General features: G+C 22.6%; 1 protein-coding gene across 1 annotated transcript; it reads left to right on the top strand.

The window, feature by feature from the left end:
* Window positions 1–1,009: 1,009 nt before the first annotated feature.
* K444DRAFT_533107 (uncharacterized protein) lies at window positions 1,010–1,276 on the top strand (the record flags this gene model as incomplete). The annotated part of the gene is made up of 2 exons (XM_024875127.1): window positions 1,010–1,114; window positions 1,163–1,276. Coding segments are annotated over 2 exons (219 nt in total), but the record flags the coding sequence as incomplete, so codon positions are not given.
* Window positions 1,277–24,236: the final 22,960 nt, after the last annotated feature.

Below are 24,236 nucleotides of genomic sequence, written 5' to 3'. Positions count from 1 at the left end.
TTATATACTTAAGTAAAGACAATCTATAGGTAATATTAGGAAAGCTATAGAAGTATCTAGAACTCGTATTTATAAGCTTGCAAGCCTTACTAGATAGTATAGATAGAGAGAATATAAGGATATATTTCTGGAAACCTCTTATATATTTAATTAATCTCGTTCTAATAAGCTAGTAATCTCGCCTACTATAATTAAGTATATTTTGCAAATAGTATTTTAAAATTCGACTACTTATAGTTTCTCCTATACTATTATTATAAAGGAAGTAAGAAGAAGAGCTTATAAGATTACCTTTCGAATAGTTTAGAAGTTTCTTATAGTAGCTAGCTATTCTTAGTATAAACTAATAATAAAGCCTGGTTTAAATAAGTTTAGTAAAAAGAAGAAACTAGACTAGTATTTAGAGTATAAGTATTAGAGTCTTAAAGATTAGAAAAATGTGATTTTTATAGACAAAATAGTAGTATAATTAGATAATATATAAGAGAAAAGAAGAATCTAAAGGCTTTTAGGAGAAGCTTATAATAAGTATTATATAAGGAAATACTAGAAAGGCTTCTCTAAGTTTATATTTTGGGAATTCTTCTTATATAATAAAAAGGAGCTATATTATATATAGGAAAAGGGAATAGCCTAGTAAAAGTAAGAAAGAAAAGCTAATTTGGATATAAGAAATTCCTTAATTAAGAAGGCTAATAAATAGAAGTAGAAGAAAGAATAAAGGAAGTAGCTAAGGAACTAGATTAAAGTTTATAGCAGAAAACCTAGTAAAACGAGAAAAATATAGAAATATAATAAGAAAGCCGGAGCTTTTATAGTAAAGAATAGATATAGAGAAATTAATTAGTACTAATACTAAAGAGAAATCCTTATTATAAAGCTTTTGCTTTTTATAAAGAAATGCCTAAAGAATTATTTAAATACTATTATTTAGGAGAATAATATACTAGCCTATAAATCTCATTACTAATAAGGGATTTATAACCTTTAGAGAATTATAAAAATATTCTGGCCAAGTAATTTACCTAATCTCAATACTATTAAGCCTATATGGTTTTATATAAAGAAAGAAACTATAAAGCGGGAACTTACAGGTAATAGAAAGAAGCTAAGAGTAAGGTGAGAGAAATACTAGGAGGATCTTTTTTAAAGAAAAATTTAGGAGTGGATTAAGGCAATTCCTTATTACATAAAAGAGGTAATTAGATTAAAGGAAGGGAACGAGTATAAGGAAGAGCAAAAGAAGGGCCAAGAGAAAGAAGCAGTATATAACTAAAGTATATCTTCAAATATGATTAATTAATCAGGTGATTTACCCCACCTGCAAGCCCCCCCCCCTTTTTTTTTTAGCAAAATACCCTTCAGGGGGCAAGTAAGACCTTACAGGGCACTTTGGTGAACTGCATATAATTATGCCCTGTAATCCCGTCACTTTATGCCGCGTTCTCCGTACTGCCATCATCTTATATATTGACTTCACTCGCCTTTATCAACCACTCTCAAGGCATGGCCGAGAGGACAGAGATCTTATCTATGTTCGAGAGGGGTTATGAAGCTCAGAGTAGCCACGAAAATAATGATGCTTGTTAGTTAGATGCGGCAGTAGCTATATTTGCAGGATCAGATCCTGATCCTTTGGATTTAAGCTCGCCAACCATGTGTTTTCGATGCGGAGTATCATTTACCACCAAATATTAGTTCACATATGGCATTGGGATCAATCTTTAATCTTATATTCCCCCGTCCCCTCGCAAAGTACTGCTTCCCTGGGTGCAATAGATCACCCTTCAAATATTCCAAGGACCTTTAACGCTATATCAATAATGTCCATAATACCACCAAGCCTTTACAAGTGCCTAGTGGATAGCTATAGAACCAATTATATCTTCAAGCGCAGGGACAATATCAAGCGCTATATTCGAAAGCAGTACCGTCAAGCAAATTGTGAAGCTAGCTACTTGGTGCTGAGGGGAATGGTTAGTAACAGGATGGAGTGAATATATAGGCATAAAGATAAGAATTCACGTAATGAATAGTGGCTGAGCCTAACTATTATTATTATTGATTTTCCAGGTACATTATACCGCGTTTACTAAAAACGCCTTATTCTGCATATCAACTTACCAGAAAACCATTAACGTCCTTGGGAGTCCGAGTCTTCCGTTATGTCCAGAGAGCAGCCCTTAAAGATGGACGAATAAGCTAATCGAATAGCATAATCTGCCGTGTGGCTATGACCAAGACTCTCAAATATTGGCAGAAGGACTTGTCCCCCTTTACCTTATTCACGCCTTCCCACGCAAGACAGACGTTCGTTATTTTGCCAGCCTTTGCCACTTCTATCTTATTTAGCTTTCCCATTACCTCCGAATAATCTAGCCAAAGATTTGGGACTGGCCCGCTAATAGCTCTGGTTGGCTTCTGATCTGTATACCGAAGCCGCCCTGGGAAGAGACCAAGGAAGTCTCTAGGAGCAATAGCGACCAACGGAGCAATAGCAAGAAGTTTGGTTAAAGAAGTCTTGTTATTTAAAGTTCTTTTGCGGATTGACCTTTATAGGGGATAAAGCTAACATAAATAGACTTATTACGGTCAAGCTGGCCTTTAATCCTATAGTAGAGAATATAAGAGTTTGATTTCCCAGAAGTAGATTTCAGGCTGTAATTAGCCAAGAATTCCTTATACTCTATTAAGTCTTGGTTCCAGACGCTAAGGTAGTCTCCCTAGTATATATTTTATAGAGTATAAAGCCGGTTACAAATTCATTATTTTTTAATATTACTCTACCCAGAGAAGTTATTCCCTTCTCGAGCAATAACTCTCAAACGGAGCTATTAAAGAGAGAAGTTATAGACTTGGTTCTAGGAAAGTAATATATTAAGTTCTTTGGGATATTAAAAGAAATAGCTCTTAAACTTACTAGTATATCTAAAAAGAAAAGCCGTTATTTCTTTGTCTCTTAAATTAGACAGAAGCTTTAGGTATACCGTTTATTTAAAGAAGTTATTTCTGCTTTAACTATATTCTATAATAATTATAAGTTTTTTTGCTACTAGTTTTTCTTATAAAGTAATTTCTGTTTTTGGACCTAATAATTCAAGAAGTGGGCCAATTATCTTTACTTATTATTAAATTATAGGCTAGTAAAATATCTCTTTCTATAACTATTAGAATCGGGTCTTTATATTATTAGTATTATTTTTCTTAATATATTTTATTATATTTTTATAATTGTTTTCCTTATTAAATTTGCCTATAAGCTCTATTAACTCGAAGAAAAGATCTTATAATTCTTTTCCTAAAAGTTCTCTAATATTAAAATATATAATAGTATACTTCAAATACTATAACTTAACTTAATCTTTATAGGTTATATTTATCTAATATTAATTTCCGATATATTTTAAACTATTTAGTTTAATTTCCTAAAGCCTTTTATATATAATATCTAATATCTAATATAGGCTTTATAATTAGATAATTATATTTCGTTTAACTCTCTATAATATTAGTTATAATCTTTATAAAATTAGTATAATTATTCTTTATAAGAATATTTTCTAAAGTTTCAGATATAAATAAATTAGAAATATAGCTATTATTATATATATTTTCAAGTATTACTAGAATATATTCTAGTAATTAAGCTATATTATTAAGTACTAATTACTTTATAAAAAGAGAATATATAATAATATCTAGTAAACTAATATTAGTACTATTAGTCTCAGATAATAAATAGCTTAATAAATCTTTATAGAAGAATATTAACTCGAATAAACCCGTATTAGATACTAATATTTTAATATTATCTATATCTTAGTAAGAATTAGAAATTCTATAGAATTTTAATAAGAAAATATCTGGGCTAGTATTTAAGTTTTTAGAAATAAGAAATAGAATTAAAAATATAAGAGGAAAGTTTTAATAAATACTATTAGCTATAGATATTAATAATTTACTAGATATAACTATATTATTTAAGGGTTTTAAATTAATAGTAAATATCGGAAAATACTTATTTAAAATAGTTATTTTATTAGTATAAGTTATTAATAATAGATTATTATTTATTAGTTTATTAATAATTACTTTATTAACTAGACTAGAATTAGAAGTTATTATAACTCTATTAGTATATTCTTAATATAAGACATTTCTTAAAGTTTTTAGAAGCCCTATTATATTTGGCTTAATAATAGCTGGATTATTAATAGTAAGAGTAATAGACTTATTAGTAAACTTATTAATAGAAAGCTTATTATTAGTAGATATATTATTAGAAAGCTTATTAGTAATAGTTTAATTTATAATATATCTTATCTTTTAAATATATTTCCTATTTTCTTATTTATATTCTATATAAACTTATATAATTATTTTATTTATAGAGCTAGTTAATCGGACTTATAGAGATATTTAAATTTAATAGTAATTAGATATAAATTACTTGCTTTTTTATTTAATTTATTAAGGTAGTTTTAAACTATTATAATTTTAATATCTATTTTTTAAATAATATTAAATATTTTCTATTTATTTATTCTATAAGTTTATTTTATTTATATAGATTTCTATTATTAGTATTAAGTATATTATAAAATATAGTATTTTATAAAAATATAATATTTTATAAATATATAATTTATTTTATTTTTAATATAATTAGCTATTATATTATAATAGCTTCTAAAAAAGAATTATATTAGAGTTATAATAATAAAAAAGAATATATATAATAGCCTAATTTCGGTTTAATTTATTTTTAGAATTACTAACTAAATAATATTTAATTTAGTTAAATATTAAATACTTTTCAAATAATAATAAAGAGAATAAAAGTATTAATATTAAATATTATAAATTCTATAAGTTATTTAACTTAGAAATAGATTATTACTAGAATTAATTAGTATATTAAGATTTTTTACTTATAAATTAATAGTTTCTATTCTTTCTGAATACTTTTTACTAATTAGAATAAACTATTTTACTATATAAATATATAATCTTATATCTATAACTATTTAAAAATAAATTAAAATATAAATCTAAATTAAAAATCTAGTATTAAATAATATTTCTTTATTTCTAATATTCTAATCTTATACTTTATTTATTCTAATTTCTTATTATATAATCTCTTTTCGAGAACTTGAAATAATAATTCGTAATTTAATTATTATTAATCCTATATTACTTTAGCTATAGCCTTTTTTATATTATATTATCTTTATATATTTATAATATCTTTATAACTTATAACTTATATATTATTTATTATAGTTATTTTAATTAATTTATAAGTAGTTTTTATTATTATTTTATTTAAAAAAAAACAAGTTTTTATTTAGAAGAATTATTTAGTTAGTAAATATATTCTCTATAGTATTTACTAGTTTTTAAATATATAGTTTATAAGAACTATTAAATACTTTACCTCGTATAATACTCTTATTAATCTATTTCTATAAGAATATTAAATTATCTGAAGTTATAGAGGTTTTAAGCTATTAAAGCTTTAGAATATTATTATATCTCTCGGTTTTAATAGTTATAGGATTTATATATAGCTCTAATTTCTAGATATCCTTTAATATATAATCGGGATTAAATAGTTATAGTTTAGTATTAGACTAATTAGATATAATATTTCGAGAACTAAAAGCTTTATATTATATATAATTATATAAAAAAGTAAAATACTATTTTATTTTATACTAGACTAGCTATAGTCTATATTTATATATTTAATTTCTTTAAAAGATTTTACTATTAAGCCTATAGCTTTACTTATTATAGAAAGAAAACTATAATAAAATAAAAATTTCTATAAAATATACTAGAGTATAAAATATAACTTAATAGTAAAATAATAAGATTAAAAGTATAAATAATAAAGTATAAATAGTATATAGTATATAAAAGCTTAATTAATTAAATATTTAGAAGAAATTATTCTCTAGAATTATAGAAAAACTAGCTTTCTTATATAATTTTTATAAGTTATATATAAAAGGCTATAGCTTTTACTATATAATTAAAACCTTAAAACTACTAAAATAATATGATTTTTAGAAAATATAGCTTACTATATTATATCCGATCTCTTATTTATTTATATTTATTCTCTAAATACTAAAAATAATAGAAAAATTCTATTTAGAATCTGAAATAATAAAATAATTAGGATTCTCTTCTATTAGCTAATTTAATTTCTCTTCTATATATCTAAAATAAGACTTATTACTTTTAAATAGTCTTATTTTATATTTCCGAACTTACTTAAAGATAATCCGAACCTACTTAATTATATTCTTATATTAAATCTAATATAGTTCTTTATATTAATTAATATTTGCTTTTAATTATTATTTAATTTCCGCTTTTATTACTAGATATTAAAAAGGCTTATTATAGTAAATTATATTATAAATTATACTAATATACTTTAAATAAATAGCTTTTTTAAATTTTATATTATTTATAATATTTTTGAATTAGCCTTTAATAAGAGAGAAAAGCTTTAGATAAGAGGCTTTAAGAACCTTATAAAAGACTTTATTTTCGTATATTTTATTCTTAATAGTAATTAAACTTATTATAATTATAATAAAAGGCCTATTAAATAGTAAATTATTATTAAGCTATTCTTTAATTTATATATTATTCGAGAATTAATACTTATTTATAATTCCAGACTTATAGATTATTTAGCTAAAGGCATTTATTTATCTAGTTAAATAGACTATATTTAAAGTCTTTTCTCTTATTACCTTTAATAAATACTTGCCTATTTTCTTAGCTACTTCCGGCTTAAATTTATTAGAAATAGAAAAGCAATTACTTATTTAGCCGGACTTACCTAGTTCTTACTTAGTATACTTATTAGATAAGAGAAGGCAATATATAAAAACCAGTAATATATAAATTTTTTCTTATATATATAGAACTATAGAGTTTTAGCCTATTATAACTCCCATTTTTCCTATAAATTATAATTAGTAGCCTTTATTTTCTAATTAATTATATTCTAGTAATTAGCTTTAAATCTTTATATTATTTTTATACTTATTTCTCTAAAGCTTATTTAGCCTAATATATATTATATTAACTACCCGAGCTTTATTCTTATTATTTGCTTTAATATTCTTTCTTTCTTACTCTATAGTAATCTCTCTATATTTCTGAATAATCTTACTAGTTTCTTCTTTCCTAGCTAAATACTTCTTTTCTGCAAGGCCCAGATCTAATACCCTTTATCTAGCAAGAGTACTAGCTAAAATTAACCTCTCTAATACTGCTTTTATCTTCTCTTATATATATAAAACCGAAGAAGTAATAGGTATATTATTTATTAATTATATTATATAATTTTTAATATAATTAAAACCTCGTTTTCGCATATATAATATTAATAGTATAGGCTAATCTGCCTAGTTTTTATAAATAGAAGTGCGGGGTAATAAGATAGTAAAACTAGAAGAAGAAGATAAAATTAGTAAAGAGTACTATAGAAGAGGAGTTAGAGTTTGCGGATATTTTAAAAGCTCTTTATACTTCTTTATTTTCTATAGAACTCTAAATAGATTAAGAAATATTAATCCAGTTTTCTTAAAGAAAGAAATTATAATATACTAGCTTTTAAAAACCTTATTCTAAAACCTCTAGAAAATTGCAAAAGGTTTATCTTATTAAACTTCTCTATACTATTAAAAATCTCTCGATAAAGCTTCTTTTAAAACTAATATTTTAAATATTAGAAGATAATAATATTAAGTAAGTAAAGAAAGTAACTTATATATATAAATAATCTAAATAGTTAAATATAATTCTTCTAGTAAAGATATAAAAATTCATTAGATAAATAAGAACTATATCTATCGAAAATCAAGATCCTATAAGTATTCGTTTATAAAAGAGAATAGTATTTAATAAAGTACTTGAGATATTATAAATCCAGGTAATTATTTATAAAACTAGTAGAAGAGTATATAAATTTAATATTACTATTAAGTATTTATAGAAAATATTTATAAAGATAATATACTTTCTTGAAAATAATATATATAGGAACCTTTTTTCTATTATAATTAATTATAGCTATAATTATAATTAATTCTTAATTATCTGAATTAGTATTATATACTACTTTATAATCTAGTAATATATATATAATATCTCTCGTTACTATTCTAATTTAGAAGCCACTTTTATTAAAATTAGATATATCCTCTATATAAATACTTTATTTTCTCCTATATTTATTAAAATTAGTAAAATACTTCTTAATATCCTCTATAATATATATATTTAGATATTTTATAAATATTGGTTTCTCTCAAATTTGCTTTAGGAATTCCTAATTACGGGTAATTCAGGCTTTTATCTATCTGCGAGATATAGAGGAATTAATATTACTAGTATTATAATAAACTAGCCTAGAGGCATCTGTTTAAATTGCTTTTAGATTAGAACTTTGCCCGGAGATATAGAGTATTAAGAAATAATCTCTTAAAGACTTATCTTATAGTACTAAGAGTTTTTTGTTATATTTACTCCGAGAATTACTTATAGGATAATTCCTTTACCGGGCTATTAATTAATTATACGGGGCCCTAAAATGGGCTATAGCCTTTATTTCTTTGAGCCTAGAATCTCGATCTATAGCCTTAGAGGCCTTAGTAATTCGCTCTTTAATAGCTTCTGCTTTAGGTAGTATTTTAGTAAATTAAAAAATTAATAGTAGGAGGGCAGGGAAAAATTTGTATATTACTAGTTTTTATATATTGCCCTCTTTTATCTAGTAAGTATACTAAGCAAGAACCAGGTGAGTCCGGCCAAACGAGTAATATCTTTAAAGAACCTTTTACTAAAAATAGTAGTTTTTTTTATAGTTTATAAGAAAAATATAGCTAATATTCTAATACTTTTTATTAAGGTAGAATTTGCTATTTAAAGCTTTAATAATAACTAGATCTTTAATATTGCTTTTATATTAATTATAATTAATATTTCCAGAAATATAGTATTAGGCTAGCTAAGAATAAATAACTAGATAAATAGAATACTTATTTAATACTTTATAAAATCCGAGCTATATTAATAGATCTACTATTAAGAGTTAAGAAACTAAGATAAAGTAATTATTACCTAGATCTTTATATTTTAATATATTATTTTTTTAGAAATAGAACTATAGTATTTCTATTTCTTTTATTAAAAGCTTTTAAATACTAAGCTTCTTAATCTATTTTAGATAATTCTTCTTATAAATATAGCTATTTATATTTAGATTAGTAATATTAGATTTAGGAATAGGAACTATAATATTAAATTAGAGCTATAGATTTGGGCGGAATTAATTAGAAATATAATACTTATATTTATACTTTTTAATTTCCTAGTTTTTATAAAAGAAATCCTATATTTTCTTATTTATTTAAATAATAGAAATATATTTCTTGTTTTTAATAACTTTATAGATCTTAGTAACTAGCTTTAAAGAGTTCTTAATATTATTAATATCTCCTATATTAATAGAAAAAATATTAGTAAGCTATTAAATATATATTATATAAGAAGTTTTAAGGAATTTATTAGTAATTCTATAGTATTTTTATTTATAAATAGATTTCAAAATATTATTATATATCTCTTTAAAAATATACTTATTTTATTAAGTAAGTATTAACTTCTATTTAGCTAGTATTTTATAAGTATATTAGATATCTTTAAGTTATTTAGATTTAATATCTTTAGTCTTCTATTTCTTAGTTCTAGATATAAATATAAAAGTTTTTCTAGATAGTATTTTTCTTTTTAAAATAAAGAATTTCTTCTTATTTTCTTTTTTGTTTTCTTTTTTTTACTAGCCTTATACTTAAACTAATATTTAGATTTTTATTATTTATTAGAAGTCTTAGGCTTAGCTTATTCTTTTTTCTTATTAGGTTCTTTTTATCTAATTATACTAGTTCTACTAGCCTTATTAGTAGATTTATTACTAGGCTATATTAAATTAGCTCTATTTTTATTAGCTAAATCTAATTAAATTAAAGGTGAAATTATAATAGAAGCCTATTTTTTAGGCTTATTTTAGAAAATAGGAAAAGGCTTATTATTATAAACTTCTTTAATTAGAATTCCGGAAGTATTAAAAATATATTATCTAGCTTTAAGATTATTAGCTAATAGTAGCTTAAAAACTAATTCTCTAGATTCCGAAATAACTTTAGTATATTTAAATACCTTAGTAATATCTAATTTAGTAAATATACTAGTATTCTAATATTTCTTATTTTTAATATATTCTAAAATAATTTTATTAATTAATTAAATAGCTTAATATATTAAAGCCTTTATTTTAAAGAGAAAATATAACTTTTTATAAATGTTTTTACTAAGATTATTATAGATATTATTAATATATTAGTTAAAGGCTTTATTATATAATATAATTCTATTCTAATTTTTAGTTTCTAGACTATTTACTATAGTTTTAATCTTATTAAGCTTTTTTTATTTACTTTTAAAAATGCTTTTAATAATATTCTCGAATTTCTTATTATTAGCTTAGTAATCTTTTAGTTCCTCTTTAGTTAATTCTAGTCTAGTTCTGTTTCTAATAAAGGTTTTCTATTTTAAGAGCTTATTATATATATTACTTAGCTTATCTAGGATATTTATATTAAATTCGGTAATTATAGTTATTTTTTCTAGTATTAATAGGCTTTCTATAACTACCTAAGCTTCTTTAATACTTTAAACTTTAATATTATTAATCTATAGGCTTTTAATAATACTATAGCTTATAAGAACTAGCTATTATACTTTACTAGTTTAAGAAATCTACTCTTTAGCTATTTTATTATTTTTAAAGAAATTATAAAGAAATTATTAGTATAATAGTTATAGATTATAGAATTAAAGGTTTTCGAGATTATAAGAATTTCTTTTAAATACTTTCTAAAATAAAGAATAAATTATAATAGACTTAAATTATATAAAAATATTACATATATTCGAGTTTTTTCTTTCTTTCTAGTAAGAAAATAAAGCTAAAATAGTAATATATATAATAGGAAAAATAGATATAATAATTAGATATATTTAAAATAATATAATTATAAATTATAAATAATTATAGAAAATAAAATATAGAATAAGGCTTCTATTATAGAAAAAAATATAAATATATATATCTAAGGAAATATAATCTAGAAAATAATTAAAGTAAATTAAATTAAATAAAATAATAATAATAGAAAAATAAAAAAGTAATATAATAAAAATATAAAAGAAAATAATAAAATTTTTATAATATAAATATATCCCGATTTTCTATTTATTTAGAAATATTTCTATTAACTTAAAAAATAATATAAAAGAAAAGAAATAATATAGGAAATATATAAAAAATAAGATATATAAATATACTAAGGATATTAGGAAAATATAAAATAAGTATTAATAGAAAAGAAGTTAGAATAATAGAATTAAGAAATAATTTAGAATAAAATATTGCTTTTTCTAAAACTAATTTATATTTCTTTCGAAAACTAATTATATTTATTTAGTCTTTATTAAAATTGACTTTATATAATATAAAACTATTTAGTTAATTAGAACTTTAAAATAATATCTATATTTATAAAAGTAATATTAAAAATATTAAAATATATAGAAAAAGAATTATAAAATAATATAAATAGAATTTATAATACTATTATTAAGTTTGAAACAATTAATATAGAAGTTAATATAAAATATAAAAAGATTAGATATTCTAAATTAGTATTAAAAATATAGTATTAAAAATATCTTCTTAATTATTTAGATAATATTTAATAATAAGAAATAGATTAATAGTAAGAATTAGTAAATTATATTAGCTTTTTAAAGAAGTAATTAATTTCTAGTAATAAAATAATATCTTAATTAGGGAATGAGTTCTATATAAAAAAAGTTCTTTTTATATAAAAGTAGAAATATATAATATATTAATTAAGTCTTAATATAAGTTTTCAAAATAGCTATAATTATATTAAAGAAGAAGTGAGTTTTCTAATATAAAATAGACTTTAAATAAGCAGATCTAGTTTATCTAATATTTAAAAGATTTCTAGAATTATATATTAATAAATACTTTCGGAAATAATTATTAGATTTACTAATATTTCTCTTTTCTTTTATAGAACTTCTAATTAGCTATTTTATTTATATATAACCTCTATTTAAGAAGTTTATTTAGATATTATAAGTAAATTTATAATAGTAATTTAAATTAAAGTCGAGATTTATAAGTATTATAATTTAGCTTTAGACTAGTATAAGCTATAAGAATAGCTAGTTAAAAAGGCAAATAGAGCTTTTAAAAGATTTCTAGTTTAGTAAAATATATATAAAAGGCCTTTTTTCTTTTTTTCTTTATATATAATTATTATTTATATTATAAGAACTTTCTAGAAAGTATTATAATTCGAAATTAAGAGTTTATAAAATAATCTCTTAATCTTTTATTTATTTTTATATTAAAAGAAATACTTTATATTTGATTTCTAAGATCTAATAATAGAATCTTATATTAAGAATACTATCTAGTAATAACAATTAGATAATACTAAGAAATAAATAATAGTAAAGCTTATTTGATTTCCAGAATAGTAATTTAATAATAATATTTTTTAAAAATTATAAATAATAATTAGAAGGAAAAAATAAAAGATATATAAAGAATTAAAGATAATAAGCTCTATTTTAGATTAAAAAGAGCTTCTATTATTAGATACTTCTTCTTAGTCTTTTATAAAAGAAATATATTTTACTTTTTCTAATTTTAGTAATTCTAGAATATATATAATAATACTAGTAACTTTCTTAATTTCCCAAATACTATTTTATTTATAGTATTCTATAACTACTTTCTTTTCTAGTATTAAAATACCTATTTATAGAATTATTATAATTAGCTTATAATAATTTTTCTTTAAAAGCCGCCTTATTTAGTATATAAATAATATTCTAATATTTTAATAACCCAGATATATTAAGTTTCTAAGTTTTAATAATTCTAATAAAAGTTTCTTTTAAGAACTATTTATATTACTAGTATTATATTAATAAATTAAGCTTTTAATATTATAATAATAATTCAAGTAATATTTTTCTATTTTCCTTATATACTATTTCGGACCTAGTTATTTATATAGCTAGAATCTATAATATATACTATTTATAACTAATTATACTAGTAATAAATTCAAATAATAGTATTTCTAATATTATTTTATTACTAAAATAGATTTTCTTTTCGGAATTCCTTAATATTTTACTAATTAAGAAATATTTATTTATAAGATATATAATAGTAGAATAATATATAAATAATTAAAGTAAGTAAGCTATAAAGTAATACTTATAAATATAACTAATTCCAAGAATTAATTCTAATAAAAAACTAATTAATACTTCTTTCTAAAACTAGAAATATCTCTCTATATATTTCCTAGTATTTAGCTAAGCCTATAAAGTACTTTGCTTAACTAGGAAACACGATTTCATATATTTCATATAATTCATATAATTCCAATTACTTATATAATTCCGATTATAAGCTTTACCTAAAATAGGAAACTAGATTTATAATATCTAATACTTATCTATATACTATTATATATATCTATTATATTAATTTTCTTTCTAGGCTCTTATTTCTAAGAGGCCTAAGAAAACTATAAATAGCTTTATAAATAATTTCCTAAAACTTTCCTGGCTACTAGTTTTCCCTAAAGACTTCTTATAATTGCCTTATTATTATACTAGATAATAAAATTAAGGATATAGTTTACTAATTCTATTTAATTACTTCGTAAATTATCTCTAGTAATTTCCTTTTATAAAAATAATACGGGTATAGTATATACTATTAGATATAAAGCTCTTCCGGTCTTCTAATTAGTTTATAAATCCTAATTTAGCCTCTATTTATAAATAAATTATTACTTTATAGGCTTAAGAGCTTAGAAAAGTTAATTCGATTTTCTAGTTTATTTATAAATTTCTTTTTTGGAATTTTCTGAATATTTCTAGTATAGAATTAGTTCCGAATTCGTAATTACTATTTAGGAAAAAAGTATTATAAAAAGGCCTCTTTTTTCCTATTAACTAATCTTTTCTTTCTTTAATTATAATACTATACCTAGCTTTTCCTTATTTCTTACTTTCTTTCTTTAAGCCTTTTTTAAGCTTTTTTAAGCTTTATTTAAGCTATATTTAAGCTTTATTTAAGCTTTATTTAAGCTTTATTTAAGTTCTTTTCTAATTTCCTCTTTTACTTCTTTATTTATTAAGATAAATACTTCTCTTAGTATTTATTAGCCTATTATTACCTATTTGGCTAATATTCTTATATTCTTAATTTGCCTTTATTATCTTTAATATTTTAAGAATATTACTAAGTTTCCTAACCTTACTTATATTAAGAGTAATAATTACTTGATATATAATTACTATTATTCTAAGAATAAGAAATATAATTCTATAAGTTATAAATTCCTGCTTTTATTTCCTATTCTAATATTATTTAAGATTTCTTAAATATATATAATATAATTAAATTGCTTTTTTTAAGCTATTAATATATATAAGTATTTTCTCTAACTTTTACTCGAAAAAGAAAAAACTATTACTATTCTTTTTCTATATTAAACTATATATATTTCTTATATTAAAGCTATTATTTAAGGCTAATAAATTCCTCTAATAATTTAAGAAATTAGTTAAGTAATTCTTACTAGCTTAGTATAAGTATAAAGTATTCTTAATAATATAATTAATATTTTTCGGTATTAAATAAGCTTACTTCTTCCTTGTTTCTTACTAATAGCTAATAGCTTTATAAGCTAATTTATTACCTATTTCTCGAAAGAATTCTAATAATAATAATAATAAGAATAGTAAAGAATAGTTATAAGAATAAGGTATTTATAGAATATAAAAATTAGAGTTTTTAGAGTTCTTAATAATTTTTATATAGCTTTTCTAAGAATAAATATATAGTTTTTAATAGTTTTCTAATAAAAGTATTTATTTTTTATATTTCTATTTAACTAATAGTATTATAATATTATTCTTTTTCAAGTATTCTTATAATTATTAAGCTATATTCTCTAGATTATTTAGTAATTTCTATATATTATTTACTAGTAAGTAGCTCTTTTAATAAATGAGATACTTTTTTTCGTTTTTATTCTTTTTATAGGCTATAATGAATTCTATCTCGAATTCTTCTTTATTTTTAATCTTAACTAGTTCTGGTTCTATTATAGTACTAGCTTGCAGGTATTATAGTTTTAAGAAAGAAATATAAAAAATATTATAGATCTAATATAATAATAATAATTTCAAATAATATATCTATTTATATATTTCTATAATTTCTAGAACTTTAAAAAAACTAAGATATCTATTTACTAGCTTTATACTAGGTTATAGCTATTAAATATTCTTTATATAAAGTATAACTTTATTATATATATTAAACTTCTTATTAATATATTTCTTATTATAGTACTTTTTTTATATATTTACTATTTCTTACTATTACTTCTCTAGTACTTCTTATTTTATTTAAATCTTCTATATTCTTTCTTATATTACTAGTACTTTTTTTTCTAGAATATTATTTTTAATATATAGTTTAATACTAGAATAGAATTTATATAATATATAGAATAAAGAAATTTCTATTATTAAATATATGAATTTTATAAGAATAAGCTTTATTATCTAGTTATCTTACTAGTAGCTAGTATAATATCTCAAGTACTATTTTAGAGTTTAGTTTAGATTCTCTGTTTATTTATTAGTTTGCGGGTAAAATACTATACTTAGCTATTATTAAATCTTTAAATAAAAATATAGATTTAACTAAAACTTATTTATAAGAACAGATTCTTTATTAGAGATTATATTTATAGATATACTAAAGTTTTTAATAATATAATATATAAATAGCTCTATTAATTCAGAGGCCGAAATTTCTTTAGTAATTAAAATATATTATATTATTTTTATATATTTATTAATAATAATAAGTATAGAATTATATACCTTATTATAAAACTTAGAAAAAAGTAGTTCTATAATAAAGTTTATAATAATTTCTTGCTATAACTTAGAGAGGAAAGGAAATGAACTAAGTATATTATATAGTAAATATTTCTTTACTTTAGTTTATTAGTATATAAAGCAAGTTCTAATATAGTCTTTTATATTCTTTTTTATATTTTATTAAAAGTACTTTTTCTAAAGAATCTCTAATATCTTACTAGTACTAAAATACCTATTTATAGGATTATTATAGTTAGCTTATAGTAATTTTTCTTTAAAAGCCGACTTATTTAGTATATAAATAATATTCTAATATCTTAATAATTTAGATATATTAAATTCTCAAGTCTTAATAGCTTTAGTAGAAATTCTTTTTAAGAACTATTTATATTACTAGTATTATATTAATAAATTAAGCCTTTAGTACTATAATAGTAATTTAAATAATATCTTTCTATTTTTCTTATATATTATTTCGGACCTAGTTATTTATATAACTAGAATCCGTAATATATATTATTTATAACTAGCTATACTAGTAATAGGCTCAAGTAATAGTATTTCCGGTATTATTTTATTACTAAAATAGATTTTCTTTTCGGAATTCTTTAGTATTTTACTAATTAAGAAATATTTACTTGTTTTTTTCTGGGCTTTAAATTATAGTATTATAGAAATAATATAGTATCTTATTATTATTACTTATAGAACTCTCTATTTTATATTTTATAGCTTATTATAAAATATAAATAATAAAGTATTTTTATTTATATCTATTATAAAGTCTGGCCTTCTTAATAGCCTATTAGTAAAATTATTATATTCTAGCTAGTATTCTAAGATAAAATTAAAGATAGCTAGCTTTTTTACTTATTTTATTTATTAATTATTTAGTTTTTTTTTAGTTATAAAATATTTTAAGTTATTATAATCTATTTTAATAATAATAGTATATCGGATATATATTAGATAATATTACTAAATATAAAATACTAGAATAATAGCCAAAAGTTCTAAATTATATATTTTATATCTATTTTTAATTATAGTTATTTTCTTTAAATAGAAAGTAATAAAGTATTACCTGGCTTTTACTTTATTACTAAAAAGCTAGGAAATTATACCTATAATTATAAATCCTGAAATATTTGTTTTTATATAGATTTTTGAGACTAGGTTAAAATAATAAAGAATTAGTACTATTATAAATATAATTTATAGCTTCTTAAAAGCCTTATTTGCCTTATTTATTTAGCTAAAATAATATTATAGGTTTTTACTAGTTTTTAATAAATTAGTTAATTCTTTTATTACTCTAGAGTATTTATAAATAAACCTCTAGTAAAAGTTAATAAAACTCAAGAATACTTAAATTTCTCGGATATTATTCTTTAAGGCCGGCTATTTCCTAATAGCTATAATCCGGCTAGCTTTTATTTTTATATTATCTAAACTAATTATAAATTTCAGGAACTTTATTTTTTTTATATTAAACTTGTATTTTACTAAGTTTATAAAAAGCTAGTATTATTATAATTACTTAAATATATATTAGACTATTATTATATATTATTTTAGGTTCTCTAAATAAATTAAATTATTATTTAGATAAATTATATAAATAATATTTATAAGGCTTACTAGTATATAATTAATATATATCTGAAATATTACTAGAGTATTAGATAATTTAAAAAATATAATATAATACTTGAAATATTTATAGTATATTCGGAATATTATTTTTTACTTATTACCTTCCCGTATTTATAACTAATAGTAAATATCTTTTAAATCTAGCTTTATATATATCTTTATTTTATAAAGCCTATTTATTATCTTATGTTATAGTAAGAATCACTGAATTGGGGCTAGTACGATTACTCTGCTTAGTCAGGATCTGTATACTCACTTCCTGAAGCTTTATACTTTACTCAAGCTCTTTTCTAGCTAGTTTAATAAACTCTTTTACTATCCAATATAACTCCCTACTCTGCGATCTATATGTATATTAGTTATGAGCCCGGCCTCGCACTAATAAGCTTCCCAATTAGTATACCGCAGAGAGTATTCAAGAGCTTATTTAATTCATTCTTCGAAAATCACACTTTAGTTCGTATTTCCAATATTAACCAATTAATAGAAACCATTCCTATAGTTCCTATAGTTTCCAAAGCTTAATTGCAATTATATTAGAAGCTATAGTAAAGATTATTATCCTAAAGGACCGCAGTTCCTAGGCGGACTGGTTTAATATTCTCCGTAAAGTAATAGGTAATAAAGGCATCTGGGATAAGATTAACCTATTTAATAATAAAGCAATCAAAACGAATATGGCAGCTCCTCCCAGGCCTCCCCCTATAATTAACGAGCTTATACTAAAGGAAATAGAGGATTACTATACCAGATACCAAGTTAATACGGAAAATTGGGATAAAGATACTCGACCTATAGTTAAGAAAGGATCGAAACCAGTATCTCTATAGCCTATAACATTCGGGGACATTAGAGATTACTATTCGGTACTCTTACGGGACTATAAGATCAAGAAACTGGACTAGATAAACAAGCTAGTATACTACCATATAATCAGGTAGTGGCTCCGTTAAATAGTTAATATAGAGATCCTTACGAACTCTATATTAGGCCTCAAAGAGAGCAAGTAGAGCTCTATTTGCAAGGTTCTCAAGGCTTTATTAACGAAATACGGTTCTACGGATATAGTATAAATTACTACTGCTCGGAGAGTATATAGCTCGGTCCTACTATAAGTAAGCAAAGGAAAAGTAAGCCCAAAGTACTAGTTTACTAATTAGGAGAAGGTGCTTAACAGAGCCAGAGCTCTCAAAATCGCCGAAATTAAAGGCACTCTAGTAGTAATCGAGTTCTTAATAGCCCTCTAGTGGAAACTCGTACTAACCTGGGTAATAGAATAGCTCAGTAATCTATATAGTAAAGACGAACTAGGGCTTCCGATCCTTATACTCGAATAGTACGGCCAGGTATTTAATTAGATTATTTTGGAAAATCAGAATACCAAGTACTTAGGAGCTCCTATAATCTTTATAATACTCGGGAATTAAACTAGTAAAGGATCGGACGGCAAACCCGATTCGGACAAGTATAAGTACTATAAGTACTCTTACAAGGGTTCCAAAATATATAAATATAAGTAAGACCTACTTAGCTATATTACTATAGAAATTATAATTACCGGATCAAGCAAAACTTGGACAAAATTTAAGCCTAATAAGAAATAGATCAGAAAAATCCGGGAAAGAATCTTAACCGAGTATTAGAAGGATCTGAAACCTTAGCTAGAAAAGAAATACGGTATGAAAATCACTAGTAAATAAGCTATAGAAAAGCTAATACCCGGTACTAGTTCCAAAAAAGAGCCTAAAGTATCCGGAACCCAATTTTCTAGGAACTTTAATACTGCTCTAGTAAATCCTATACTTATAATCCAGAGCCCAGGTTAGGGGATCTATATAATACTCGATTTCTCAAGATATCCGCTCTCTTAAAGTACCTTACTAGATAACTATAGTACTATATACCTGGTTAATAGCAAGGATCTAATTAATTCTGGTACTTTTATTAAGGCGAAAATTAATAATTATATAGAAGCAGGAATAACTAGTCTTCTGATTATTAGATATAATACTTATATAATTAAAAACATAGTTAATAGACCTGCAAGACTATATACTAAAGATCTAATTCTTTATAATATTATAGTTATTAAAGGATTCTATATAAATATTATTTCCAAAGCTTGCCTGGCAGAAAAAAAAGCTTAGTATTATGGATATAATCTTATAATTAGATTAGGAGATTATAAAGAGAATATAGTATTAATATAATTAGAATATAGGTTTAATTTAGTTTTCCTTAAATACAAGCCGCTTTTTACTTATTCTAATATTCCGTTCGAAATTCCTACTAGTACTAGTAATATATTTATATTTCTAATACTCGAATATTTAATTAGAGCTTAATATAAGAGATTAAGGGAATATCTTAAGCCAAGGAGTAATTCAGAAGAAAAATAGTATATAAGAGCAGGGTATTTAGCCTATAAAGCTCTATAAAAGCTCATTAATTATATATGTAATATAAAAATTAATAAACTAATAAGGATTATATACGAATTTTATATTTAGGTATATACCAGGCAAGTAATCTCGTATAAGCTAACTAAGAGAAAGTCTACTTGACTATTTTGGAGGATCTTATAGGACTTATTTAATTACCCAAATAGCTATAATAGTTCGAGCTGGATTCTAATAATTAAGGACAAATTTAGTAGAAAGCTCTTTAGATATCTTCTATAGAATAAAGGGGGTTTAGTAGTATTTAATATAATTAGGGATTTTAAGTAGTGGGTATATAAGTAATATAATCTTTTAATTACTTATATTAAGTATAATTAGGAGAAAGTAGTTATTCTAATTCAAGAAATATTAGTATAATATATATAGGGTCGCACGTGACTTAAGGGCATATAACGAATCTCGGATATTACAAGTATTAATTAGGGAATTCGGTAGCTCTTTAATATCCCAACTAACTACTATTTATATTATATATATTAGGCTTATAAATTACTAATTATATATATGCTATTGGGGCCTCCTATTTAGAGGGGGCTTCCCTGGATCTTATAAGAAAAATAGAGATTAGTTCTATATTGAATTTAATATTATAGTTTTATAATATACTAATTTATTCTATTATCTTATTACCTACTAATAAATACCTTATAAGCTAATCTCTTTACCCTTAAAGGAGATAGTTTAATAAGTAATTATATCTCGAAATCTGCAAAATATATAACCTCTCGCTAAAGCTATTCCTATAGAGGAAGTTAACTAGATTAACCCCGATATGAGTAATAGTAAAGACTTATCTAATACTTTTAATAGGGCCCCTTAGGAGCCTCCGAGAGCCAGTAATAATAACGGAAATAATCCCGGTAATAATTAAGATACCGAGATTAATACCCGAGTTACTATTACCCAAGCTATGGAATAGGGCTTGTATACTAAAGTCAAAGCGCTCTAATGAAAGCAAGAATTAGTAAATATAATTAACTAGTATATCCTATAGTTAGAGTAATATAAGGATATTCTTAGGGATATCTTGCGGTTTACTATATCTCGTAGAAACTTTATTTATAAGTTTATTTCCTCTTTCTTAGTAATTCCTACTAGGGAACTTCCTGAAATGGGGTTAGAACTCATTTTCTTTCCTAATATAATAAGCTTTAAGAGTAATCTCGATACTATTTATTAGAAGCTACTATATAATATCCTAAAGATATATTTGGACTAAGAGAAGCTTCTTAAGGTCCGGATACCTGACTTATATTATAGAAAGTCCCTTAAGAAATAGAGGATATTTGTATTTTTCTGGGAGGCAGTTTTTAGGACCTAGCCTTGGACTTATAATAAATACTTTTCTAGAGTTAACTTTATTATAAGTACCTTTAGGGATAAACCTTATAATACTTGGGAGACTATAATAAAGTAAAGCCTACTATTATATAAGATCTATTAGGAGTAATTTAAGGCCTACTTGGCTAATATATTCCAAATATCTCAAATCTATTAATAAGATGCCTTTAAGGAACTCTGAGATCTTTATTAGAAGAATAGCAAAATAATTACCGAGTTATATACTCGGATAATTAGTCTCGAAATTAATTAGGACCTATATCCTGAAAGGAACCGGATCCGGACTCTTAATACTATTTTATCTAACTATAAGACTTATTAGATACTTATATTTATTTTCTTAGGAGGTAAGGCAGTATCTGTTTCCGAATAGCTTAAGAAAGCTTAGAAAGCAGAATATATTACTTATCCCAAATTAAGGAAAGTAAAGGTAGGGGAATCTAATAAGGGTAATTCTGCCCCTAAGGACTCTGACTTAGTAAATTCTAATTCGTAAGGCTATTAAAAAAGGAAGAATAAGTTCCGAAAATCACGTAAGAAACCCTTAGGTAGTACTTTAGCCCTTTTAAGGCCTTAATAAAGTACTAGTTCTATTTTAGATATAGTTTATTAAACTTATAAATAGAAAGAATATTTCTCAGGAAATATAAAGTATTCTAAATATACTAAATAGGCTTGGTAGAACCCTAATAAGGCCAAAATTATAGAAGAGTTAAGATATCTATAGAAGTAAGTTAATACTATTACTATAAAGAAGTACTTTAGAGAAGATCCTCCTAAAGAATAGGGAAAAGGAAAGGCTAAATCTTAAATATTAATAATTTTGGCTATAATAAAAAAGATATATTACTTTATATAACTATTTAAGTAAGATTAATATAGCCAGAAGTAGGTATCTCAGAGATATATAATAGACTCGGTAATACCGGATTAGACTATAACTTCCTTAATAATAATTAGGCTTAAAGCTAGGGCTTTACTACCTTAGCTAAATATAATTAAGAGTTTATAATCTTTTATAGAAATAGATTTAAGGTCTATTAAGCCTATAATCTTGAGATATTTATTATAGATAATTATAGCAAGATATATTCTTTTAAGCTCCGGTTTTATAGATATAAGAATATTAGCTCTTATAGCCTTGTCTTTAGTATAGAATTTTATAAAGTAATCCTTATATAATATATAGACTATATTAAGAAATAATAGATATATATACCTATATAGCCTAATAATATTAAGATCCTAATACTAAAAGAATTTGGTAAGGAGCTTAACCGGTACCCTAAACTAGTGCCTCAAGTCTTATTCTTAACTAAAGGCAAATATAACTATCCTAGATAGTAGGCTTTATATATTTATAATAGTTACTAGGTCTCTGCTTTATTATATGGTTCTAGTAATACTAAATAGGAGTTTTTAATATAGTAAATTAATATCCTCCGGAAAGAGGCCTCAGAAATACTTATCTATTTCCGGAATAATAAATATAAAGACTTCTCAGAGGTTTTTAATCCTAATAAAGCTTTGGAACTTCCTAATTTTAGCGGTATTAAATACTTTATTAATATAGATAGTATAGTTCTATACGGGCCTTTATATAATCTATTAGAGACCTAACTAGAAGTATTATATCTATATTTACAGGATATATTTTATAAATATTAGATAAGGCCTAGTAAAAGCCTAGCAGGAATACCTATTCTTTTTGTTCCTAAGAAGGATAGAGAACTATATCTTTATATTAATTATTATAGACTTAACTAAGTTATAATTAAGAATTAGTATCTACTTCCTCTTATTAATAAGACCCTTAACTAGTTCCGAGAAGCCAAGATCTTTATAAAGCTAGATCTTAAGGATATATATTATTAGGTAAGAATTCGTAAAGAATATAAATAGAAGATAGCTTTTAGGACCTGCTATAGCTATTTTAAATATCTTATAATACCTTTTGGGCTAACTAATATACTAGCTATATTTTAAGTATATATTAATATTATATTTATAGGGCTCCTGGATTATTTCATAATTATTTATTTAAATAATATTCTTATTTACTCCTGAAATAAGAATAAATACCATAATTATATTTGCCAGATATTTACTAGGCTATATAAAAATAATCTATTTTATAAACTTAGTAAATATGAGTTTAATATTAAGGAAATCGAATTTTTGGGCTTCCTTATTAGAATAGAAAATATTCGTACGAATCCTAAATAGGTCCGTAGTATTATTAAATAGCCAGAACCAGAATTATTCTATAATATCTAAGTATTTTTTAGATTTGCTAATTTCTATTACAGGTTTATTTATTATTACTCTCAGGTAACTATAGACTTAATAGACCTCTTAAAAGAAATAGAAAAGGGCCGGAAATCCGGTCTCTTTATATAGATAAATAAAGTAGCTAAAAGCTTTGAGACTTTAAAAAAAGCTTTTACTATAATGCCTATCCTAATCCATTTCGACTTTTTTAAGAAAATTCGTATTAAAACTAATATATCGAAATTCGTAATTACTAGTACTATTTTATAATAAGTTAATCCCAGTAATGGCTTAAAAAAACACTAGTATCTAGTAGTATTCTAGTTCCGGAAACTTTCCGGAGCCAAATATAACTATAGTACTTATAATAGGGAGCTACTTGTAATTATTAAA

This window comes from Hyaloscypha bicolor (genome assembly GCF_002865645.1).
Source record: "Hyaloscypha bicolor E unplaced genomic scaffold K444scaffold_113, whole genome shotgun sequence".
NCBI lineage: Eukaryota > Fungi > Ascomycota > Leotiomycetes > Helotiales > Hyaloscyphaceae > Hyaloscypha > Hyaloscypha bicolor.
The sequence above is the reverse complement of the archived record's forward strand: the minus strand, read 5'-3'. Positions and strand labels throughout refer to the sequence as shown.